Raw genomic sequence first — 26,707 nt, 5'->3', positions numbered from 1 at the left:
GTACACTGTTTACATACACTGTTTACAATTTTCCACCCATTCACACAACAGACCAAGGTAACACACACTCACTCAGCAGATCCATCAATTCACCTCAGACATGTTTTGGACTGTGGGAGGGAGCCAGAGTACCTGGTGGAAACATGTGCCAACACAGGGAAATACGAAAAATCCAGCACAACGTGCTGTGTCACTTTTATAGAGTAATAACTAAAAGTTAGGTGCTAAACACCAGGAGACAGTGTAGGGCTGTTGCCTTGCAATCTTCAGGTTGTTGGCTCAAATCCCACTCCTGCTATAGCACCCTTGGTCAAGGTACTTACCTTAAATTGGTCCCCCAAGTATATCCTGTTGTATGAGTGGGTAAATCAGAACACTGATACTAGTAAACTTACTAAACACTAAGTCACTTCGGACAACAGTGTAACTAACTTATTGCCAGTTGTGTTTTCAAAGGATGCAAATAATGTACAGTTTATAATAATTTTAAGTATGACTTTCATTTGGTTTTCAGAGCTCTAAATTAGGAAGAATATAACTGCATCAGTGATACTGGCATCTGTCTTCACAGGCCTTTCAAAGGTAATAAAAGCATGTTGTTGATGAAGCAATGTATTTTCATAACATTCACAAAGGTTAAGAACAGATTTTGATATATCTGACACAAAGTGAGTGAAAGATCCAGTTATACTCTTGGGGCTGGTCTGGACATTTTTATAAAGCTGCTGTACAACCCAGGAAAATGCCAATAAGAGTATACATCAGTTATTTAGGCAAATGCATAAAGTCAAGTGGTGCTTGCTGGTTAGAGGAGGGAATTAGCAAATTAGAAGCTGGATACAACCACAATTGTGAGGCACCAGAGCAAAACCATTTCTAGTCATTCACTACTCCAACGGAAAGGGTTTTAGTAAAGTACATTTATTTTGACAAGGCAGTTACAGTAGATGTCAATCACACAAGGACAATACTGTTTCAGTCATGCATCTGTCTTTCTGTAGCAGGCAGATAGGATCACATACTCCCATTTAACAGACTACCAAAGAACCATAAACAAAAAGAAACCACAGAACCAAATCAAACAAACTTCAGAGCTGTAATAAAATAAATGTGTGATTGGTTACCACAGCTGGTGAGTTTAAAAAAAAGAAAAAAAACTCTAAAATGTATCCAGCACATTAAAAAAAGTCACCATGACAATGGAACTGTGTACAGATAATTTCCTTAATTATATGTTTGCATATGAAAAAGACTTAAGATGAGATGCTGGGTTTCCACTTAGAAATGGTTCACATGTTTCTCACCAGCCAGTTCAGCTGATGGCTTTCCTTCTTCTTGCTTGGGAGCCATCTGGAAAACATTAGGAAAATAGACTTTCAGGCAGACATTCACACATGCTAACAGCCTACCCATGAGCCTACAGTTCCTAGCCCACCTTGGTTTTGAAAAACAGGTTGATGACCCCTTTCGAGCGGCGGTCAGGTGTGCGATCAGTGGGCAGGCACACAGACATGCTTTTACTGTCCCGTCGAGAGCGGGTCATCTCACCTTCGTCCCCTACACTGGGCACAGAGAGGGACATACCTGAAAAATAAACAGGTTACAGAGTGAATTGGTCAAAACCTGTGTTTTCATACTTTTCTATTTGTGTGTGGTAGTGCATCACCTGTGATGGTTGGCAGTGATCTGGAGTTGGCATTGGTCAATGAGACACTGGCCTCACTGGGTTCCGACAGGTTGGTGTCACTGCGGAATTCCTGCTTCTTTGACAGCTAGGGTGAGACACGAATGCACAGTGAAAACCACACTGACACAGCCATTAACCAAGCATCTTTCCAAGTTTTCACAGAGACTGATCCTTCATGATAATGTTGTCCTGTGCAACATGATCAAAAAATGGGCCAGGACCAAAAATTTGGAAAAGGATTCATATTAATTCTCATATCTTTCGGCAAGATTTGAAAAAGTAAATTAAGATATTAGATTATTAATATGTTTTTTTTTTTTTTTTGTTTAACAACTGAAACAAGATGCATAAAATAATGAAAGGGTTCAGCCTTTCCCAGCTCTCAGTGTCCTCACTGTACCTTTGAAACAAAGCCTAATGCCTTCTTGGCTGGCTTAGCTTGTCTACATTTTCCATGTGCTGTTGGCAAACTAGCTCACATGTGTCACTGTTTCAGCCTCACTCACCCTCTTGCAGTCTACTGGGCTGATTCTTTCTTTCTCTTCGGGGATGATCATGCTGCTTCTCTTCTTCCTCCTCTTAGATTTCCGCAGCCTCACCTCCACCTCAGTCCCTGCTTCGTCCATCACGCTGATGCTCCCGCTTCTCCTCTCCAGGGTGTGGGTCAAGGAGGACTGAGTCTCCAATACAGTGGTGCTGAAGAAAGAAATTCTCAGGTATAGTACCATGTTGTGGTGTTCAGAATAATTATCTTGTTTATACATAATATAGATTCTTAAAAGCGGGATTTCTTAGATGGCTGTTCGGCAGCTAATAAAACTAATAGTGATTCTGATACAGGAAATTGGTCAGATTTTTGTAAGTGTTTCATTCAAATTATATATTTGTTTACAAGAGTACTGTACTGTTCAGAATGAATCATGAAAACCTGCTAAATGGGAACTTCTGTGCTACAGTGGAGCCAGGGAAATGTCATCCAGCCGAATGAAGAAGTACTGAAACATCAGTGTTTAAAAAAAATCAAACCATTTACATGGTATCCTTGCGTTACAAGCTTTACTACTTCTGAAGATATAAACAGTTATTTATAAATAATTTTTTCACTTTATTTAAAAAAAAAAAAAAAAATTGTTTGGTGCAGAAAACCTGTATTTCCACATCCATACAACAGCTGTCAGCAAAGTGCACCCAAAGAGAACAGAATTGTATTATTACTGCAGTAATTCAGCTTGCTTCTATAGTTGTTTACAGATTACATTTATTCACTCAGCTGGTGCTTTTCTCCAAAGCAACTTACAATGTGAAGGTATTTCCAATTACTTATCCATTTATACAGCTGGGTAATTTTACTGGAGCAATTTAGAGAGAGTTCCTTGCTCAAGGGTACTATAGCTGGGGATTGAACTTGTGCCCTTTGGGTCCAAAGACAGCAGCTCTAACCACTACACTACCTGTTGTCCCAGCTTATGTATAGTGTTACTGATCAATACCAAGAACAGAAAAACTCCACACGGTTATGAGTTAATTCAGTCAATAACTAGCATTTGGATAAGAGTTTGTGAAGATGTTTTTAGTAAGGTGATATAAATGTTAAGTCTTACAAAATATTTTTATTTATTATAGTTATATCCGAGACTTCTTTTTTTCATTCCCTCAGAACACTCCTACATTCCTGTACACATACTGCTCTACATCACAGAATAGATGAAAATATAGTTGTAAATCATAAGTGCTTGCCAAAAGGAAAGGTACCTTTCTGGGTGGGATTTGGTAGGGGTGCCACACTCAGACCCCCCCAGTGAAGATATGGAGATGATGGATTGTCGGTACGAACGCAGCATGGAGCGGGGCCTACTGGACCGCCGTTCATCTATGTCCGGCTGGAGCAAAGGAGGGAGGTAATGGAGTTAGTGGTCCGAGTGGAGTGCACTGGCTTTATGATTACATCATACAGTTTACAGATTTTCAATACCACAATTCCATAACAATAATCCTATATATTTTTGAGACAATCCACTCTTCCTTAAGAGGTTCTCAAAAAAAGTTTGCTTACACTTACACAATGTATTTCATAAAATTCTGGATGCAGATTGCTTAAAAATAGTGACTTCTGTGGTATAAAAATTATATTTTTTAGAGGCCACTGTGATGCCATGCACCACTACCTTCACTGGAATTAAAAGCCATATTATAAACAACTTTATAAGCAGGTGTGCATCATGTAGACAGTGAAAAATGTCGGTACTCTGACGAAAAAAGATAGATGCTATGATATGAAGTCCCATTCAGCAGCTGAACTGCTTTTAAAGGTTTATTCCACCTTCTCCTTCTATCCCCACTTCCTCCGTTTCCCTCTCTTACCAGCTCTCGCACTCCATACTCCTTCTCCACCTTCTTCTTCAGTTGCTTGAAACACTCCTCCATGCGTTCATGGAAAGGTTTCAGGTCATCCATCACCCTTTTTCCATGGATAGTGACCCCAGCTCCCAGCAAAGGAATCTGACAGGGAGAAAGATCAATAGTTCCATAGCATGTCTGTAACAGGACTTTTTCCTTTACACTTCAGTAGGCGATCCAAAACCAATCTTGTATGGAGTCCATATTCACCTGGTAATTATGCCATTAACCCCCTACCCGCTCTTGCCTGGTGAATAACTCCTCAACCCCCACGCACCTGCCAGGCAATGAGGTCTTTGAGGCGGAACAACTTGTCTTTGTCCTCTGGGTGCTGCAGAATATATTCTTCCGTGAAGAACGCCTTACGAGAAAGAAAGAAAAAAATAAATTAGTAACAAACAATAATATAAATTCTTAGATGGCCAGAATATCACTCAAAGCCAGCAAGGATGATGTTCAGTAGTGCTAGGGTTGACTAATACACATCTGTAACTGAACCCACAGCAATGCAGTCAAGAATTTAAAAAAAAAAAATACACAGTGGTTTTGTCGTTTGTTTAAAAAAAAAAGAAATGCAACACATTTATGCAGGCAGCAACCCTGGGAAAGGAATCTAGTCAAATTAGGCCCCTGACCTTCCTGGGCAAACGCAAAGAATTACAGCCATATTGGCTTTTTTCCAGCTCACAGTGTCTTGCAGCATCATTACCTAATACTGTACAAGCCAAAACAGAACAGAGGACAGAATTTTTTTGCTCGGTGAACTGTCAAGATGAAAACAGGTATAACAAATGAGATGCAGGGTGGAGTCGATTTGCTCCTTAGAAGTTTCTCTATCTTCCGACTGTATCTACAGTATCACTGTAATGTTTAGAGTCACAACAACTGATTTACATTACATTTATATTTATTTAGCAGACACTTTTCTCCAAAGCAACTTCCAATGAACTCTATGTAGTGTTATCAGCCCACACACCTAATTCACCATGGTGACTTACACTGCTAGATACACTACTTACACTGGATCACTCATCCATACGTAAAAAAAAACTGAATTCCTATTGCTGGAATACAATGATTAAAAAACTATAGGATAATGTCAGTCATCACATGGTCTGTTTTTTACTGCAAACAAATTCAGTGTGTAAATTAAACGGAAATAAAAATTCATGTTTTTTCAACACCTCAGACCTGATACACAACATTATATAAAGAGCACAATTAAAATGGAAAAAAGCCTTTACACTTCCTTCACAGTAGTGCAGATCCATAATTAAACAAGGGTTATACACTGACACATTTGTTTACCTATCTTTGCGGGGATTTCACACTTCAAAATTTCATGCAAAAAAATAATTTGTAACTCCACCCCAGTGAAACTCAAATCTGCAAAATCCGTAGTCTTATTATTATTTACGATCCTTGTTCTCTCAAGGCATTGGAAAACACCTAGGCATACACACCTTCTCATACTTGGCAAAGCCTCCCATGACTGCGGGGTCCACAATCCCATTGAGTAACATGGAGAGCGGATTGATGGGAAGAGTGTCGTCACCCTGGTACTGGTTGATCATGGTCAGGATCTTTTCATTGGTAGTCTCCATTGTTTCAATGGCATTTTCCAATGGGCTGATTGTTGTCTGAAGGGAAGGAAAGCAACAAATTTAAATATTTTGCCTGGAAATGAGTGGAGGAATGTTTAAACACAAACAAAGTAAAATAAACTCAGCAACAAACTGCATTACTTAATATTTAAACAACTGGTGTAATTACGCTGTGTTACAAATTATTATTCTGACTGCACTTCTCTCCTTGTTACGATATATAAGATCTATTAATTTCCTGAAGGGAAAATAAAAGAAAAACAATTATCTGCAAAAAATGGAATTTAAAACTTTTTCTGACTTTGATCAGTAACAAGACAAAGACCCAAAAACTCATATAAGAGATGGAGGGAGTCTACAAAATGTGACCACTGAGATAATCCCACCCTATACTAACCCCACCCCGCACTAACACAGAAATGATAAGAGAAGACAAATAAAAAAGCAGAGAAACTGACGTGTGTCATGGAGATTGCCTCAAACCAGCGCAGAATTCCTGGAAGTTTATAGGCTGTGTAGAAGGTGGTACGTTCGATCCACATCGACTGCGTGTGAAAGGGAGAACAGAACAGGGGCTGCAGCAAAACATATCTTTGTAGGAGCAATACCATCAAAATTTGGCCCTAGTAGAACCCTTAAAATAACAAAGCCATGATGCTGATACCTGTCTAGGCTGCAGTGCAATACTGTAAAACATACCATGAATACACACACACACACACATTTTCAGAACCGCTTGTCCCTTACGGGGTCACGGGGAACCGGAGCCTACCCGGCAACACAGGGCGTAAGGCCGGAGGGGGGAAGGGGACACACCCAGGACGGGACGCCAGTCCGCCACAAGGCACCCCAAGCGGGACTTGAACCCCAGACCCACCGGAGAGCAGGACTGCGGTCCAACCCACTGCGCCACCGCACCCCCTCATACCATGAATAATATATAGCTTAGTCTGACACTCTCGAATATTAGTAAGCATGCTGAGAAGAATGTGGTGATGGATTTGAATTATAAAATAAGACTGAAAAAATATGAGCTCTCATGGTCGTCTATATAATTATCTTGGTTAGCTAATGCTGAAACAGAATTGTTAATAATATCTATTAGGCACTATTAAAAACTGCAAACGTTACTAGCCTGGTTCCCTGTCTGCAGTGTATACTGACAACCTATCATAACTTCAGAGACTCAGAGTTATCTGGGTAATATTGTACATATGCACATTGCATTTATTCATCCTCCTTATTACAACTACCATATTTAGGTAAAGTTATTATAATGCAACTCTGCAAGACATTCTGATGTGAATTTACATACAAAGACACTAGCCTTCTTATTACAATTCTCAGGTGTGAATGTGAGGTGAGTGACAGAATGGAAGTGTTGTGTGCGCTTAGAGATGTGTGTGTGCACTTTTATCTGCACGAGCATATAACACAATATTCCCTTCTGGGTCAACCTGGCACATGATTTTTTAAAGAGAGCTGGAAAAGCTAACAACCAAAGAAGACAAAGAATGCCAGATTAGTTAAATTGGGGAAATGATGACCTCCGTCAAGTACTTAGGTACAATGAAATTTGGAAGATACTGTAGCCCTTCAGAGAAGACCTGTGGTGTTTGCTGGGGTCATGTGTATGAGCGCCAGTGCGAAAGTGTTTTATGTGTGTGCTTTGCATGTATGCGCAAGGAACCCTACTGCAAATTCATTGTCGGGGTCCACGGAGCCTTTCCGCACTGGCCGGGAGTAGTGGAATCGCTGTACGTAGTTTGACTTGTAGAAGCTATGGGACACACAGACAAGAAGAAGACGAGCAGGAAAATAACGTCAGTTAAACAAAATGTCACAGCCCTCTTAGAACAGCTGTGATTGGTGGTTAAAAGAAATGCCTTGGGATAGGAACAGCGTGACGAGTGGGGAAAAAGACTGCTGTGCTGTGATTCACGACTATGAGAAAGGCTTCACTTTAGCAGTGTGACTGATGTGACTGTGAGAAGAAAACGGTGTATGAGGTCCTCTGCAATTGTTGGCTGGTCTGATGACTCACTTGATGATCTGGTCTGGCACAGGCTTGTTCTTGAGGCGCGGCGGAATTTCCAAAACTGGCTGGACAGTAAAACACTGGATATCTACGCCACTTGGTCAAGGACCACAGAGCAGCACAACAAATTAACCATGCTGTGTTGTGCAGGGGTAGACGACATTCAGCGTTCGCCGTTTTGACTCCATTACCCGTTTCCTCCTCCTCCTCTTATCTTATCCTCCTGGTCTGCGCCCCTATCCAGTATGCTCCTATACCAGACTTTGACACTATAACACTTACCATAACTAACCTTGCTGCTTGCCTTCAGCTTCTTTCCCCTCTCTCTGCCCACTTTTTGTTGGTCTCTCCCATTTTACCACCCCTCCTCTAGCTTTCATCCCATTCGATGGCCTGTTCACCCCCTCACTTGCTCTTATTTTTTCCACCTCTCCCTTCCCAAAAAGGACACACTGTATGGGGGAGTTCCTTATGTCTGGCCCAGGCATGGTGGTGGTGTTGAGACGCACAGCGCTGGGAAACTGGCTCATCAGCTGACTCTGGAAGTCCTCTCTGCGCTCGTACTCCTTGCCCCGGTGAATAAATACCTTGTTCTATAGAATTCACACACACACACACACACACACACACACACACACACACATTTTTAAAGTATACAGCATACAGATTAACAGCATTACTTATTAATATAATAATTATATTATAATAATATAACAGATATAAAAAAAGAAAATAATATAAAATAATATAATAAAAAATTATAATAATTCAGCTATTATGTAAAGGATTTATTTCAAAATATGGGTTTGTTATTTCGTCTAATGAACAATCTTCCCCATACCAAGATGTTCAAAAACCAGCAACAGTTTAGCCTGTCTGTTCCAGAGTTTAAAAGGGCCACATGGGTATGTAAACTGAAAAGAACATGGCTTGTTTTCATTGCTGCTGAATATTCACATTAAATTAACTAGACATCCTCTTCAAACCACTGTAGCCTACTGTAAATCTGAAATTATATTAGTTTTTAGACCTATGCGGATCATTAGTTAAGAGAGCTTGAGGCTGGGTTCCAGACTGAATACAGCAAGATGGGAGTTTTTTAACGGCAAACACACAAACAAACATACATACAACTCACTCTGAGAAAGGGCGGGTAGCCACAGCCATAGTATCCCACTGCAAAATAGTCTGGCTTGGGCCGCAAGATTTTCATTATGTTCTCGTAGAACTTTGCCTGCTGCTTCTGCAGAAGGAGGGAGAAAGATATATTTGTGCACCCCTGATATATCCAGGCCTCAAAACGCTTTAAAAAGACAGCATTTCAGTACTGTACATGTCAAGATACTATCTAGAGCAGGGATGAGTCACAGCCAAATCAGACACAAAAGCTATATATACACTTACTTGACATTTTTCTCCAAAGTCACTTACAGTGCTAAGCTACTTACAATTGTTTACCCATTTATAGAGCTGGGTAATGTTACTGGAGGAATTTAGGGTAAGTACCTTGCTCAAGGGTACAACAGCTGGAAGTAGAACTCAAGCCTGTGACCTCGGTTCCAAAGGGAGCAGCTCTAAGCACTACGCTACCAGCTGCCCTTATTCATTGATATGTATTTCTATGTGATAGTTAGACATTCATTGCAAAGATGTGTTTCAGGTGAATTCTCAACTCCAAATTACCCGTAATGTGTGTACCTGTGAGTGGAAAAACCGTTACACTCACAAGTTACAGGGTAGCTGGTAGTGTGCTAGTTAGAGCTACTGCCTTTAGACCCAAAGACTACATGTTCAAATCCCACCTCCAGCTATAGTAGCCATAAGCAAAGTACTCACCCTGAACTGCTCCAATAAAATACCCTGCTGTTTAAATGGGTAAAATAACTGCTGGTTGATTAATGTTGTAAGTTGTTTTAGAGACTTAAAGTGGAGCTAAATTAATGGATGTAATAGACTGGCATCCTATTCAGGACACACTCTGATTCACACCCTATGCCTCCAGAACAGGCTCATGATAATGAATACATTCCTATTTTCTAGGAACGAAAAAAATTGCAAATGCATTTGTTTTCTTTAAAATTTTGTTCCAACATTTAAGGCAAAAAAAAAAAAAAAAAACCGTTATTTGATAAAACTCCCCAGCCGTATGTCTGTCTAAAATTTTGTGGGAGAAGTCAGGCTGGTGGATGCAGATCAAGAACAGTATACACTCCCTTCTATTTTTTAGGAGCCCACAGTGTGACATAACAGCACCACAAGGAGGTAGGCAACCAACAATGGTCTCTCTTGGGACCCAACTGGTCTGTTTGTTTGGGCTCTTCTGGACAGATGATGTTGTGACAGATCATAATGGAAGATGAAGAGGGTGGAGCTGTTGTATCTCTTTGTGTGGAGATACAGTAGTGGGAGGAGTCAATGGATGTGACTAATGTAGTGAAAGGCTCAGTCAGCACGGTCGATGATGTGTGACGAGTCGCTGTGTTGAGTGTCACGGCAGGAGTCAGGAGAGGAAGCACTAAAAGGGATTATTACGGTACATCTAGTCTAAGGGATAAAGGTTAGAGGACTTAGGAAACAAATGACTTTCTTTACCAGACTTTGACTCAGAAGCTCGTAGTCAAAAACTTCCATTTCATACTGTTCGGCCAGCTCCTTGCAAAGACCTATCGCTTCCTCCCACATCTGGCAACAACAAAGACAGTCAAATTAATGTAAATTAATATAGGGGAAATCTAGGAATTATTACTCATAATTTTTCATTGACAATAAGTGTTGAATTACATTCACTACTAAACAGCTTTAAAGCACTAAGAAATGGCAAAATAATTAATTACCATGGCAACTGGACCCCATAACCCTCTCTCCAAAACATATAACCTCAACCGTAACAAAGATACAAATGGTAAATTGTAAAGCAAGAAAAAAAAAAATTATACCATCATTCAGGACACATTCAGCGAAGTAAATGTAAGCGCTACGGAAACCATGTGGGTAAATTATCTGTCTATGGTCACTTAAGAGCAAAATGATATTTATGAAATGATTTCCTAACAAAATGTAGACTCAGTGGTAAACAGACACATTAGCACTAATACTACTAATACGAACATAAAATCAAACCCGGACTCCTCGGAGCTGCAAAAATACATCATTTACGAACTCTGCACGAGATTTAAGAGGTTTTCTTAGGTAAAACATACGGTGGTATTGAAAAACAGCAGCTACATTTGTAATGCCAGTATTTTTTATATGCACTGCTTTAGATGGTGCCATAAGGCTTTTATTATAAAACTTCATCACTGGGCAATTAGATTTGTTGAGTATGCTCATTCTTTCGATACAGGCTCATATTTTTCCCCGTCGTTGTTAAGGCTGGATGTTCATGCTAGCTCTTCAGATGGATCGCTTCACTGTGACCTCTCCAGAGGCTTGTCAGTGCAGGATGTAACCAACATGGAGAGCCTTAAAATGCCATAACACAACAAAACTGGACAGGTCTTGTGTCCAGTGTGGTTTAGCGTCCTTTTATTAGGGTGCAGTACCCCCCCGCCCCGTCCCCCCCTTGCAGACCTTGCCCTTATCAAAGTATCCAATGATGGTGTTGTACAGTGACTCCTTCAGCTGACGCTGAGTCTGCGAACTGTGGAAGTCCATCTGGGGAAGGCACTGCTCCTCAGACCACTGAAAGAGTCAGAAACACAGGAAGAGAGGCCATGGGGTCAGCGAGGGGTAATAAAAGCTTATATAAACGAGCACCATGGCCTTCGACAGTAACAAGTTGGACACGCGCGTCTGTTCCGGCCCCGGTGGAGCCGAATTAAGGGAGATCGCTCGCGAAGCCGTGACTCGAGCCTTTACCACAGCGATCGCTCAGTTACCTTCAGCAAACGAGAGTGTAGAAGCAGAGTGTAGGCTGCCTCCGTGTAGTTTTCCGTGTCCAAGTGAAGGTCTCTCAGCTTGTAAAGGTACCTGTTGTTTGCAGCCATGCAAAGAAAGACACGCAATCGTAACTCATGAGCCACTGACACGGAAGCGAGAAACGCAATGTGTGCAGCTTTCCACTAGGGGTCCCTCTTCGTAGAGGCATTTCCAGTTGTTTGCTTTGAAACAAACTGTTCTTTCACCCATTCCACTTCACAGAGCCGTTCTAATCATTAGTATAATAATTTGTGGTAATTGGACGAGCGGTGACAGAGCCGCTGATAATTAAAAAACATACAAGTACCCCGGCAGAATACAAATATACTAATTTTTATGTAAAAAAGTTGCTGTAGCTGAACACTAACAGGCCTCCTCCTGTACGTGCGCTCAGTTCACTGTGGACTCTGTATCTGTCACTTTGCAGCTCATTAATTCTGTTCTTTTTCTTTTCCATTGTTATTCCTCTATTGTTTTCTCTCTGCCTTTCTGTCCAGCTGTTCCACTGGCCTTTTCCACACTTTCTACCACCTCGCTCACTTCATTACTCATCTTCCCTCTGTGTGCCGGCCTTTCCGCCCGCATGCATTTCTCCTGCTGTCCCTCTATCTGCCCCAGGCCCATCACCCCCCAGATCCCCTCTCTCTCTTTCACCCTCTCCTTCTCCCTCTCAAATTGAGTGGAAATGTTGCTATGAGATGACAGGCTAATCCCTTGGGTTTTAACATTACTACGACCAGGATAAAACCCAGTCAGATTACACACACACACACACACACACACACACACACACACACACACACACACACACACAGTATATATTTATTTTTAACAGACTGTGTGTGAGGGCAGGACAGTGTGCGTTTCAGTATTGCCCTTGCGCCTACGTGTGTTTGTTTTAGAGCTTATCATAGTGGTACTGTTATGAGAAATGTCTCATGAGCCAGGTTAATGCAGAACAAACATATATATTATATATATAATAAATGGGAAACTCATATCACCTGATGTACATGCCCTCACGGTTTATGTCCTTGTAGAAATTCTGAAAAACAGGACACAGTTCAGGAATGATGAGTTTTTCGAGCTCATTTATTTTTATGCAGTTCCTGTACGTGTATATCTATATGCTGGTTATTATTCTTGTATAAAATATTAAACTTATAAAATCTAAACTCTTACAAAAAAATGCGTAAAATGACTAAATGATTATGATTTACACACCTGATTCTTACCCACTTGGTTGAACCGATACAACCAGGGGGTTCACTTATTTTTGCACCTGCACTACTTCCATGTTTCTGCACACAATTTCCTTTCCTCTAGAGCAACATATGGAACTGAAAATTACACACCTATTAAGTCAGATGAGAAAGACTGGTTCTCATCAAATTACAATTCACTGGTAAAAGTAGGGGACACAAGGGGTTCAGACACTTTCAGGCAGCACTGCATTTAGGGATTCCATGTGTGGTGTGTCAGTGATTGTGTAAATTTCCGTTTGTGTGCACCTCTTCGCTGCAGAGGACTGACTAAAACCGCTAAAAACTCTGCAGGAGAAGTCTGCAATGCTGACTTAAATGTGTAGATGCCGCATGATGTCTAATTAAGATCCTTCTGTGTTTGCAAAGAGCAGAAGTGCAAAATGACCTGGAGCGAACCAAACATCTTTTCTGATTCGAGAGGGTCCAGCAAAATAAATCTTCAAAAGAGATGTCTCCAAGTTGCAGCAGTAGGAAAGGCCAAGGAATGTGACCCGATGATACATTTTGACACCGTAGTGTGAGATAGCCTTTGGATGTTTCATGAAAGGAAGCCCACGCCGAAGGGAGACACTAAGGACTGAAGTGACGCAATCGCTAGTTCTTGGAAGTTGGAAGGAAATTATTGTCACTAGAAACAGACACCGTCACTGTCTAGAGCTGGACGCGGCTACAGGCAGGACAAATGACAGCGCAGGATGGTTAAGAACAACCCGGCTGGAACATCTAAACCGAAGCCTTCAGAGTCACGTTTATTTCAACATGGGTGGACTACGTAGTGCAGGGAAAGAAGGTGATCTCTGAAGCTATAGAGTCATCAAGAGTAACGGCACCTTATTTGGGACAAACATGGAACTGTCCAAATTGCTAGAAGTCAGCTCTCTTCTGACCCTCTTCAGTAAGACCCTGACATCTTTGATTTTGAAGTACACATATCTTCACTGGGTTTTTCTCTTTTGAATTGTTACGTGCGGGTCGTATATTGCCTGCGGAGAATTTTAAAGGCGCTTCGAGAACTCTACAACAGAGGAGCGCATTTCTATTCATTCACTACTGGACCCCCAGAGATGAGGACACTGGTGAAGTTTGAGGCTTTGTTGTCTTGCTGGGTGGAAGACCTCCCGGAGTCGGTGTTGTTCTTCAGTTTATTATTTTTTTTAAATCCTCTGTATTGTGCTTATATATGCTGTAAGCAGAATAATGTTAAAAGGCATGTATGAATAACTGAGCCGCCGATCAATGATTAAAACTGTACACAATGATGATTACAGCGCTGGACTGCGGGAGCAGAGGCAGCGGAAAGGCCCTGCAGGACTTCGAAGGCGGAGCTTGGGATGGGTGGAAGCACAGTGTTTTGTTTAGGGTGAGTGTAAAACCGGGTAGACGCAGAGACCGCGGGCGGTGGGGGTCGTGGCTCACCAGTAGATTGACAGTGCAACTCATCCTATTGTTGCGACTCTCATCGCTCATCACAGCCCTGTAGTCCAGCAAGCGCTCCAACAGCCCCTTAACCAGCGTTACGAAGTGCTGCACCTGCAAGACCAGCTGGGCGTGCTGCGATGCACACTCCAGCAGACTGACAGAGACACAGAGTCACTTACAGTACATGTACTGTACCTGCCGCTTGCATCGGAAAGACACACACACGAACTGGGGAGGAAGACGCACTTAAACGGTAAGTGAAGATAACTACTGAGAACTGTCAGTGACATACATGCCCTGTAGCAGGTCCATATATTGTTCATCACCTCCTCCTCCTTCCACCTCATGGTCCAGCTTCAGAATAATCTCATTCTCAAACTGAAACACAGGAGAGCAGGATCGGTGACAATGTATGCAAATGCATCTTTCTTTTAGCGTGCATTGTTTGCGTGTGTGTATCTCAAGTGTAATTGTAAATCACATACAGCACTGTGCAAAAGTCTTAAGCATTTAGAAGTTTCACAAAAATATTTGTTTTAGACAGTTATTGTCTTCTGCATTAGTGTCAATAGGAAGAGCATATTTTAGATTTCTAAGCATTCCTTTTGCAAAAAGTTACAGTATTACAGTATGGGTTTTGTATTTCATTAAAGAAAGCACACACACACACACACACACACACACACACACACACACACACACACACAGAGTCTGAAACCCTAATCCCAAGCAGTGTCGCGGCGAACCGGAGCCTAACCCAGCAACACAGGGCGCAAGACTGGAGGGGGAGGGGACACACCCAGGATGGGACACCAGTCCATCTCAAGGCACGCCAAGCAGGACTCGAACCCCAGACCCGCCAGAAGCGGTTGTTGACGTTGGATGGTTACTAAGCTTTGTAGGAAGTTTATTAATTAAGAGCATTTTTTTTTTTTTTTTAAAGCATTCTCACTGCATCTTTCCCCAAGTGCCTAAAACTTTTGCACAGTACTGTATATAGCGTACAATTGTTTGCATGGTGTATACTTTGGGCACCATATTTACTACTGGCTACCAATCTTGGTCCAGAAAATTAAAATGATGTGAAGATTTCTAGTTCTTCATAAACCACTAAAGCACTCAGGCAGACTGAAAGCCTACGCCGGTCCCAGGGTTGGGAACCACTGAGCCGAGCGACCTGAAGAGATGTTTGTGCTAAGGTGAGGTTTTCTTACTGCTTTTGTGAGGTAGTAAATAAAGTCCATAAACAGACACTCGGATCACTCTCAGCTGCGCCTCGGTGGCAGCGTGGGAGGTGCACATGGGCACCTCTTCACCTTCATGTGGCCCATGTAACACAGCATGCCAGCGATGCTGCACCAAATAAAAAGAGTGACTTGCTGAATGCTAGAGACCCATTACTGTTATTTGTACAGACTTCCAGGCGCACATGGATCAGCAAGGAACAAATGCACCCTGTGCTCGCATACCCTGTTAAAGGAAGGCACTTTTTAAACACTGGGGGACAACATGCTTCCCTTCGTGGACTTTCAGCCCGATGCCATTAATCTTCTGAAAGCTTGTGATTATCAGGCTCATGGGTACTTCTGCGACACTAGATTCTTCAGTTTTGAGGGGGGTTTTGGGAAAGGTTCCGATTTTGAGAGACGGCATTAGTAGTGACAGACACGGCTAAATTAGTTTGGTAGTTCAGTCAAGTGCTTTAGTGCTCGAGTAGGCTGCAAAACCGTACCAGGACCAAGGTGACGTACCGATGTACTCTGTACTATGTGTGATATATTAGGTTTGTAGAGTGAATGGCTCATGTACTTTTAGTATGATGTATGCATTTTATATTGTGCAAAGTTTAGTGAAAACGACAGAAGCATGTATGGTGTGTAAGGTCTGTACCTTTTTGAAGTTGCCAGAGTGGCTGTGCTCACATTGCATCATATCAAAGAAGATGGGGATGGTGGCTCTCCGCAGCTCCTCTTCAGGGATCAGCGTCATCTCCAGCATGGGCCCCACCATCCCCGGGATGAAGCAGATCTTATTGCTCCCTGCCAAGCACACACACAAACACACATGCGCGCGCACACACACAACCATTGCCAGGATAAATATATTTTACATTTACTCGATGCTTTTCTCTAAAGCGACTTACAATGTTAAGGTTATAATTATCACAAGTTTACAATTATTTACCCATTTATACAGCTGGGTAATTTTACTGGAGCAATTTTAGGGTAAGTACCTTGCTCAGGGGTACTACAACTGGAGGCGGGGATTGAACCTGCGACCTTTTTTTTTAGATACAAAGGCAGCAGCTCTAACCACTACGCTACCAGCTGTCCATAATAATACCTTAATAAATGATAAATAATATCTTACTGTCTAGTGTACATCTCACATGTCCATTTATAAGCATACTTTCACAAAGGTTAATTTACAGTGTTGGATAATGAGACAAAAGCATACCAAGTTTGTACCACATGTCTCGAATAGCAAAGCCAATCAACCTTCGCATGTCCCCATATCTGAAACAAAGAAAGGGGGTGACATGGGTATAAGCTTACGTTACATCACATTATCAAACTGTACCCCTCGAGTTGACGTGACACAAATCCTGCGCTTTATTACAGAGGACAGAGAGTGAAAGGACACTTACTTTGTCAGAATCTTGTTCCGCTTGGTAGGAGAAAAGTGTTGAAGTTGCAGGGACTCCTGGGTAATGAATGCCACAGCCAAATGAAAATAGTTGTTCCATAACTGTGGACACAAGGACCATCGCATAAAGTTAAATTCTTACACTCTAAAAGCAGCGTTCGTTTCGTTTCAAAGGGCCTCAGCGTGAGCCAGCGCAGCTTCAGAGAAAATAGCAGACACCTGACCTGAACTTCAAAGTTGTTGTTGTCCAGGAATTTGAGGTTCATGGTGTCAGCATAGGTGTTTATGGCTCTGAGAAAGACTCTGAAAGGGAGAGAGAAGGGTTTTTAAAGAGACAGACAAATCTGTTTAGCTGTGTATAGAGTCACTGCTGCTCTTGACCATGGTGCGACTGCGGTAGAGTGGAATGACCTGCAAGCCTGTCCCTCCGTCCGGAGCGACTAAACACTCAAAGACTGAATTTCCGTGCACATGAACATTGCACTGTTGTCGCCATACGCTACGGGGGCACTATGCAAGTCTCCCTTTCTGTGCTGGTAAACCTTAACCTTTCATGATTCTATCCCCCACCTTACAATCTCTTCATGTCACTGATCTTTTGCATGCCCCTCAAGCTTATGGGCATTCATTCTACTCTAATCTGTGGAATTCAACAATATCAGGGTCTCAATCTGAGCACCTCTAAATCTAGGCCTAAAACCTACTTTATTGTAACTTCTTTTAATAGCAAATGCTAGTTTCCGTAGTAAATTTTTGTTGTTTTATTACTGTAAGCTATACATCTTTCTTTTTACCGTAAAGTGATCAGAGAAGCTGTTCTTAAAGGCACCGTATAAAAAAAAGCTTATTATAACTTTGCTGGTTTCCTTCTGTGGAGGTAAAGAAGAGCTTTTCTCCCTCTCCGGCAATCCACGTGCTGAGTTGTCCACAGAAGTAGATTCTTCAGCTGTTAGCAGTGTACGTGGTTTTTTTTAAAATACATTTTCATCCTTAATATTCTACACCAGGTGAAGTTCAGTAACAGAATTTGGAAATTCCGGATTAGTAACCGTCCGCCCGAAACTTAGTTTGCCATCTGCCATAAAATACCGGCGAACCAGGAATGGAATCATTACGGATTTGTGGACGTGAAATGAAAAAGTTGCAGCTACATGTACCTTTGATCATGCTATATGATGCCAGCCTCAACACACTGCCGAGTTCATGAAGCAGGATGAATAAACAGTATCACAATGAGAAAATCTTTTTGACTTAGCGAGGGTGCCAAAAAAACGGGCCATTTGGCTCATCACCCTCCTCAGACCCATCTATCCTCCCTCTCATGACCCATCTTTCTTTCCATCTTTAACTGATACTTTCTCCTGGATATTCCCTTGCATTAAAAGCACTGCTGCAACATTTCCCCTTAGCCTTGTTTCACTCATTGTTTCCCTCGCTTCATGCTCTCAAGCCTCAGTCCTTCCATAGTTGTTTTTTATTCTCATTTCCCAGCAGGCTTTCATCACTCTCACAGTTCTGCTGTATCACACCACCTTCATCTCTCCTGCTCCTTGCATTTTCTTTCTTTCATCCCTTAAACTTCCATCATTTTCCCCCTTTTTCCTCCATCTATTTTATCCCTCTCGGTCGGTCGGTCGGTGTTTGTGCACGTCAATGTAACAAGGAGCGAGCTATGCCGTGGCCATCTGCTGCCTCCAGGCAGTTACACTTGCGTGTGGGCTTGTTAGCCTAACAGCATTCAGGTGTGCATAATTAAACAAATATAAAAGAACCTTGGCAAGGTGTGAGAATGCGAGATGTGGTAATGAAGTAGTGTTATGTTGTCTGAGTTGAGGGACTGCTTAACACATGACTAGGTTTTTTCTGGGTGCTCAGGTGGGTTTGCTTTTTTGTGTTTCTAAATTGGTGAATAAAAAACATGAATTTGCACCTCGATCGCTAAGTGCGGCTTTGTGGAAAAATGTAAGAAACGGGGGGATACCTCCCTAGCTTAATGTTGCCTATGCAACATGGTGTAATGTTATCCCTCACATACATTTTAATATTGTTTCTGTTGAATGGATTTTAAGATGTACTATATGGTAACATATTTTACTGAAGGTACTCTCTGCCTTTTTTACATTACGTGACAAAAAGCTTCCCGTGATGGACTTTGGTTTTATGTCATCGATCTTCCAAAAGCTTTTGATGGTCTGGCTCATGGATGCTTCATGTGCATTTGAATTGCTGTAAGGCTCATATCTCAGCAGACTTACTTTCTGAACATATAAATACATAGCAAACTGAATAAATAACAATAATAACAAGCACAACATTTTGAAATAAAAGGTTTGCATTACATGATGTATCTCCAGGCTGTTGTGTGCCTCATACCCTTACCTGTTTTGCACCATGATCATGGTCATCCAGTCTGAAGGATATACATGCTTTCCAATCAGATCTTTAAACAGCAGGAAGGTCTCCATCAGGAAGTCCTGCAACAGTGAGCATGACACCATCTGTCATTCAGTAGCTCTGTTGTTGTCAGTGTATGCCTAAGCAAATGTAATTCTGTTGGCCCTTGAGTGAGTCTGCCTTAGTATCTCTATGAGCCCATATTTATGTAACTGAGATTTTTTGCCAGGATCATTCTTTATATTCATCCGTATCTCTGTGCCTCTGATTTTGTTTGTCTGCCTACGTGTCTCTGACTCTTCACCTCTACTTGTTAATGTCTATGTGTGTTTGTTTCATAACTCTGTGGGCTCCAGTAGTTTGTGTGTGCTTTTGTATCTCACCACCAGGTCTGTATTGCCTGGGAAAGTCTCGATGTAACGGGAATAGTGGCGGTCGTCCATCTGATTGAGAATGGCTGTCATGCAGGCTACCACCCGAGACTGGGAAAGAGAGAGGGAGAGAAAAACATTTCATGACAGCTCTCCTCACAGCTTAACTTATCACTTATTAAATGATGTAGGAGAACAAATTATTTCTTCAGCCTGACCCGTGTCAGAGAGCTGAAGTCCGGACTCAGCTCACAACAACACTCGTCTAGCTAGACTTGGTGAACAAAGAGCAAGTGTGTGTGAGCAGAAATGGTGCAGCAGTGTAAAGGAGGGCTTAAAGACTTTGATGGAGAATATGTTTTTAGGGATTATGCAGCACAAATGTAGGTAGACAGTTACACTTCCGAATATGAAGAGATGGTGCAGAAAGAAAACAAGGTTACACATGGCATAAAGAAAATACGAATTGAAAGGTGGAAAGTAAATGGAGTGTAGGAAAAGTGGAAAGCAATACACAAACGTAGAGAAGAGAAGGATGGGGGAGATTTGAGAGAAAATGAAAGTGCGGAAAAGATGAGAAAGGATGATACTCTGTGCGCTTGGTTGTATAACTTACCCTTCCTTTTATGGAGTTACTTTTTCTTTGAACGCTCTAAGAGAGTCTAGGATGCTAATTGTCGGATGACCTCAAATGGGTGAGATTCAGGGTCAGAGCAGATGAACACGACAGAGCAGATGAAAGATGTGGACGGGGAGGATGAATGTTTTGTTCAGCTGTAGAAAAACTTATCATCACTCATCCAAGCAGCATGGCTGTGTCCCCAGCATAATCTCAACAACTGACCAGCTGAGACGTGGTCAACCTGGCCTTTACAGTGGCAGAGAAATCTTAATGAACCTTAATATGCCTTAAAGAAGTTTTAGTAAACCAATTAACCTCCAGCTAAATGTCAACATAGAAATTCACCTCACACATCAGATTTCAGATGAATACTAAAACAAGATTTGGCTTTTAGAGCTTGGTAAACAATGTGAACATATGCACATACGAGAAACTATAATATGGCTATATTTTCATCAGCTGATTCAACTGAACTCAGGGAAAACAAATGATTGCTTTATATTTTTATCATAATGGAAACTTGCATGTGACACTAAACACTTCTTCATATATCCTGGTTTAAGAAGACAGATTTTTGTGGGTCCATTTCTTATACTAAAGTGAAATAGGAAGAAACAAAGTCTGCTTGCTTTTTTATAGATCAAAATGAATCACTGCCTCTGTCATATGCTGATCGATGCTCTTTATGTGGCCCTTAGACACAACACTTCTGATAAGTGTACCAGGCTCATGTTTACCAGCAACTTACAGTCTTAGCAATACGACTGGCAAAATAATAACTTTTAATCAAAACTGTACTTAGTACTATAGCTCTTGTCCAAACCCTTGATTTTATTTAGTTGTATGCATTAGAGTTTTGATGGTCTAATCTGAAGCATTGTAAATATCTTTTGTTTTTTATGACAGTGCCTCTTTTACATATATGTAATTAATATTGGTGGGAAACAGAGGTAGGGGAGCTAGAAGTTGGATCTTGTTTTAGTCTAGCAGCAAACAGATCAGTGGTGTGAGCCACATAGTCTACCAGCTCCATGCGCATGCAGTGCAGATGCACCAAAGGATCATGGGAGATTAAAGGATGAGAAGAGTGACCTTGTTTTGCATGTGACTGCTGACTGAGAACAGTTTCATTAACAGGATATGATTTTGGGGGAGGGTTTGACCATGATACAAAACCTATTACATTATTACACACGTTCATGCTCTCCTTGGTAGACCAGTAGGGGGCAGCCAGCCTACAGTTCATGAGGGGAATAATAGTCTGCATGCCCTGTGCTTGTGTCACGGGACGGTTCTTATGCGTATTTCCCTCTTTATGGGTCTAAAGTATGTGTGCGTAGGTGTCATCATACAGCCTCCATCCTTAACAGCTTCCTTAAAGCACCGCTGAACAACGAACCCTAGTGGAAACCTCCAGCAGACAACCAAACACAGAAGCCCTATGACAGTGATGTGACACTCTTGGGGATTAGGGTAGATTTGTGAATTTCAGGGTCATCGTTCATTGCTCTACTTTCCTGTAATTGGTTTCCTGGGTGGAATTAACATTGTCCTCAATCGCTCAGTGTTGACTGGGCCCTCCCACTCCACCCAGGCCTTGTGTAATAGCAGGCCGTCTCCAGGGATTACTGGGAAATCAGGACAGAGCAGATGTCAGGCCACTGATCCCCAGACCCCCCCATTGCGAAGCCTCTGTCTCTGTCTCAGTTGTATAGATTCTGTAGTCGCCTCTTGGGAGTAGTTCCTAGAGCCAGCTGACCGATCTATAGCCCTCATATTTCACCCCTACATGGCCACCACAGAAACTACTGAAACAACATACAGTTAGGGCTGTGACCATGCTGCAGTAGCCAGTCCTTGCATGCCACATCGGTAGCAGTTCACCAACGCTACAGCTCTGGAGTGGGATCTATCCGGCCCTAAGATACCACACCTCTACCACAACATTCATAACAGAACCCTACAGCTACATCTGTAAATCTATGCCTATGCTCAATTCCCATACTCACATCCCTGCAACATGTGGTACCTCCAGTTTTGGCTGATAAGTATTTATGATGTTTGCTCGTCACACATTCTCCCAAGCATCTCAGCAAAACCCTCCCCTAGGCTGGAAGGTACAGGCAGTGATGATTTCCTTGTAAAATGCAGCCTATTAACAGCCAAAAGCAATGACACCTCCAGAGGGACTGAGCAGTACTGCTGTGCAGTTAGTCTGGCTCTGTGCCTGTGTGGACTGAATAAGTGGCCAGGAGTCAGAGAGTGTACTTCATCAGAACTTCATCTCCGCATGCTCTCCGTTCCATATGGCCCTAGTTATTTTTTACTGTTATCTGCGCACTGATTAGATATTTCTTTTTGTTTTCTGCCAGTGAGCTGTGTGTATTCGAAGTTCTTGTGATTCTCCTCAATCATTCATTTCTAGTGGTCCCACTGATCCATTGTCTCTCATACAGAGTCACAGGGAGTCAGAGCCTATTCCAGGGATACGGGGCAAAAGCAGGAAAACAGCCATGGACGAGACACACTGCCATCTCGGGGCACGCTCATTCACATGCACACTTCCTGGGCGATTAAATGTGACAAATTCATCTAATCTGCATGTCCTTGGAGCATAGGAGGAACAGAGAACCGAGAAACTCCAAGCAGAAGGCACCCCAACCACAACTGAATCCGGATCCAACTTCTCAGAGGCTGCCACAGTGCCAGCCATCGTTCCAAGTTGCTTCACTCAACTTATGAGATCACCTTTTCATCAGAATCCCTGTCTGCTTTGACAGGACAAGTGCATATTAAAGTTGCCAAAGCATCAATATACTTAATCCAGACAAATGGGTACAACTGAATGTTAGTGGGAATAGGAAAAAAAGCCATTAAACTTGAATTATGTGTCAGTTTAATTTGTTGCTCAACCTCTTCAACACAGTTGTAAAAGGTTTTTATGGTAATTAGAAAGCCAGCAATCACTGATGGCAATCAAGCACATTCTCTCTCTCTCTCGCTCTCTTTTTTCTCTCTCCCTCTCGCTCTCTTTCTCTCTCGCTCTCCCACCCTCCTTCCTTTTTTGTATCTGGGAGTAAAGGTACTCGCAGGGAGATCTCATTACACCACCCTCCGAGCCAAATTAAAAAGAGATTTACGGATGTCACTACTTTTCTGTCTCTCTCTCTTCGCTGTCTCTCCCACTAAAGACCTTCAGCAGACACCTTCCTATCCATTAATTTCGTAAAATAGTCTGCTGGGTGTTTATATCCATCTGGATGCATATGTGTATGGGAGGACATGTGTAAACGTGTGTATGCACCCATGCCTGAGAATTAAATAAAAGTGAGTTTTATTACTGAGAGCTTCAATGGATCACGGTTTTACATTCTCTCCCACTATTCAACCCCATCAGCCCGCAGGGGGTGGAAGCAGCCCAAAGAGAAGTGAAGGAGTGGATGTCTCTCGGCAGGCGGTGACAGGAGAAGGACTTAACCAGTCCAGTATTTATACACTCTACAAACAGATGCGTGTACACCTCGTACTCAGACATACTTGGTGCACAATAAACATGCACATTACCCACAAGCATGTACATTACCTACTGATGTACCTTACCTACAAACAAAATATATAGTGCACCACATACACTGAAATCTCATACGTTCAGACCCACGCAAAACACACGCAGACAGACAGTCAGTGCATCGTACACAGAGCTGCTCAGACATCATCCCACACTCAGTCTTCTGTCCAGTCTGTCTCCGTCTCTCAGTCTGAGCCTTTCTGTTCTGAAATGTGGCAATGAAGACAAATACCATGTCTGCTGTCTCTGCCAGCAGTGCTGTGCTGGAGGGTCTGTCACTTCTCTTTTGAACATCTGTGAGTATTTTTCACACGGTCCCTTCACTTGGAGTTGAAGTCATCTCTCTCTCTCTCTCTCTCTCTTTCTCTCTCTCTTCCCCCCCCTCCAGCTGATTTCAGTAAGATTCCTCAACTCATCGGTGGAGCTGGGTGTATGAGTGTGTGTGTGAGAGAGAGAGCGAGAGAGAGAGAGAGAGAGAGTGCATGAGAGACAGAGAGAGAGAGGAGGGGGAGCGAGACAGGAGCCAGCCATCGAGTCGGGACTCCACAGCTCAGGGCAACGGACTGAAGCGAAAGAGAGACACAGTCTCTGAAGTCAGTCCTGGTCTACTGTACTTTAACTCAAAGAGGTCGACGGGGCGGCGCTCTGTATGTACGTGTGTGCGACAGTGTGTGCTGACCGGCAGGACACCGGGACAAAGTGAGCCTCGCAATAGAGGACTCCATCCATAGTGTCCCCCAGCAGAGGGGACCGGGGACAGGCCCAGCAATGGATGCATATGGGGATTATATCCAGAGGAAGCACTGACTCCAAATGAGCGTAGAATAGCGGTAAGTCACTGTAACTGAGCTCTGCCAGCCTGAATTTATGCAATGACGTCTGGTGTTTAATAACCGTCTGGGTCAGCCACCCAACTGAAGTGTGTCCTACCACTGGCCTTTAAATTGAGATATTTTTTCTGGTGGGGAACAGAGTGTGTGTTACCGTGTGTGTCTTTGTGTGTGTATATATTTCTTGTAGGGAAGGGAAGTGTGCACTCTTTCTCGGAGTGTGTATCCATCCATACGAGTTTGTACAATGTACACGGTGCATATCCATCATTCTGTATTGTGTGTGTGCGGTGTGTTTATAAGTGTGTAAGTGTGAGCAGTGCATGCCGCGCGTGCTAAGGTTTTACCGTGTGACATGACTCCAGCACCCTCGCACACACGGCTTGCTTGCTGCTGTGCTTCAAGCTTCGGTCGCTGATGCTTTTGTTGTGCAAAAGTGCCTTTCCTCCTGCAATATTTATTCAGGTCTGTATTTTAGCCAGGCATCTTAACTCTAGCTGGTCTCACTGCGCTCTGCCGAGTCGTGTTCCCAGGGGGGCGCCTCTCTAACGCACCGATGTACGCTGAACTGTGCAACCAACTCTACCAGGCACATTAGAAACGCCTGTTGCTTTTAGCGATGCTGGCTTAAGTGAGCCAAGGGCACGATGACGGCACCTACTGCCTCTGTGGGCAACAGTGGGATTTAAAGTCCACCCCGAGGCTGGAAGCCACGGCCCCTGGGCGGTGATGCACGCACCCGATCGCTGTGTTAGAGGTTGCTGCAACATCGCTCTCTGCTCCATCATACTTCATACTACCTGTCCTGACTCAGTGCTGGCTCACACACATAAAATGAATGTGCACGTATACCCTCACACCTACCCGCCACGACCCTGCACTGGACAAGTGGCGATTGAAAACGGATGGAAATGCACATGAACAGACAAACGCGCTCACACGCAAATGCTCAGAAAGAACTGCATAAGGATAAGAACACACACGCACATATGTTAATACACCCCGCAAATACACAAGCATGCACACATTAAATTATCATTAGGCTGTCGCTCATGTGCCACCTTTGCCCACAACAGCTGTAGTTCCATACACACCACCCAGCGTTCTCAATAAAACAGCTCCACTGCGGTACACAAAACCCAGTGACTGTCACGAAACAGCTGTGCTGCAACACACAAAACACAGAATTTCCCATTAAACAGCTACAACACAGCACACGATCCCCAGTTCTTCCAATAAACGGCTTCAGTGCAGCGCACAAAACAATCATTTCTCATTAAAAAGCTGTAGTATGGCACACAGTACACACTGTTTCCTAAAAAGCAACTCTGCTGCAGTACACATCACCTGGCGTTTCAAATCATGTCTCACTTCATGGTAGAAAGTATTGACCTTTGAGACCAGTTGCAGAAACCAGTCTTTATTGGTTAAATTAAATAGGAAGACATTTCCAAATGGTGCTTTCACTACAAATGGGTTTGTTCTCTGCGAACAAAAACTAAAAAACAGCTTTAGCCCAAGATTTCTCTTGAAGATGAATATTAGAGTAATACATCACTCATCCCGTCCTGGGTGTGTCCCCTCCCCCTCCGGCCTTACGCCCTGTGTTGCCGAGTAGGCTCCGGTTCCCCGTGACCCCGTATGGGACAAGCGGTTCTGAAAATGTGTGTGTGTGTGTGTGTACATCACTCATTGTCAGTATTCAGGAATTTGGCTCTAGAGATGTGTTACACCAGGGATCAAGCATCTGCACCAACCCTCCGATGACGCACTTCCCGGTCATCTTCTAAAATTACTGCTGAGATTAATTGAATTTTAAACTATAGCTAAACTTCATCTTATCTGATCACCACTGAAAATGGCCTTTCTGTCATCGCTACGGAAAAATGAAGCTTCACTTTAAGCTACACAGTGCTGCACAGTGAGTTAGAAGAGAATTTTTACCAAA

At 42.7% G+C, this 26,707-nt stretch overlaps 1 protein-coding gene across 2 annotated transcripts in view; it reads right to left on the bottom strand.

The window, feature by feature from the left end:
• Positions 1-908: 908 nt before the first annotated feature.
• Positions 909-26,707, bottom strand: part of dock2 (dedicator of cytokinesis 2) — an 87,138-nt gene continuing 61,339 nt past the window's right edge. For both annotated transcript variants that reach the window (XM_018737332.2, XM_018737331.2), the window contains exons 28-52: positions 19,752-19,850; positions 19,354-19,448; positions 17,199-17,277; positions 16,976-17,076; positions 16,786-16,844; positions 16,219-16,367; positions 14,621-14,706; positions 14,326-14,482; positions 12,649-12,689; positions 11,605-11,695; positions 11,297-11,407; positions 10,319-10,408; positions 8,865-8,969; positions 8,178-8,319; positions 7,733-7,814; positions 7,384-7,468; positions 6,147-6,233; positions 5,548-5,724; positions 4,362-4,445; positions 4,049-4,186; positions 3,440-3,567; positions 2,194-2,383; positions 1,667-1,772; positions 1,436-1,584; positions 909-1,350 (exon numbers count right to left, since the gene is read on the bottom strand). In XM_018737332.2, the coding sequence (XP_018592848.2) occupies positions 1,279-1,350; positions 1,436-1,584; positions 1,667-1,772; positions 2,194-2,383; positions 3,440-3,567; positions 4,049-4,186; positions 4,362-4,445; positions 5,548-5,724; positions 6,147-6,233; positions 7,384-7,468; positions 7,733-7,814; positions 8,178-8,319; positions 8,865-8,969; positions 10,319-10,408; positions 11,297-11,407; positions 11,605-11,695; positions 12,649-12,689; positions 14,326-14,482; positions 14,621-14,706; positions 16,219-16,367; positions 16,786-16,844; positions 16,976-17,076; positions 17,199-17,277; positions 19,354-19,448; positions 19,752-19,850 (2,703 nt within the window). In that variant the 3' untranslated portion in view covers positions 909-1,278. The remainder of the gene's footprint in view (positions 1,351-1,435; positions 1,585-1,666; positions 1,773-2,193; positions 2,384-3,439; positions 3,568-4,048; positions 4,187-4,361; positions 4,446-5,547; positions 5,725-6,146; positions 6,234-7,383; positions 7,469-7,732; positions 7,815-8,177; positions 8,320-8,864; positions 8,970-10,318; positions 10,409-11,296; positions 11,408-11,604; positions 11,696-12,648; positions 12,690-14,325; positions 14,483-14,620; positions 14,707-16,218; positions 16,368-16,785; positions 16,845-16,975; positions 17,077-17,198; positions 17,278-19,353; positions 19,449-19,751; positions 19,851-26,707) is intronic.

The sequence above is a fragment of the Scleropages formosus genome, chromosome 13, assembly GCF_900964775.1.
Source record: "Scleropages formosus chromosome 13, fSclFor1.1, whole genome shotgun sequence".
Taxonomy (NCBI): domain Eukaryota; kingdom Metazoa; phylum Chordata; class Actinopteri; order Osteoglossiformes; family Osteoglossidae; genus Scleropages; species Scleropages formosus.
This window is presented reverse-complemented; position numbering and strand designations above follow the sequence as displayed.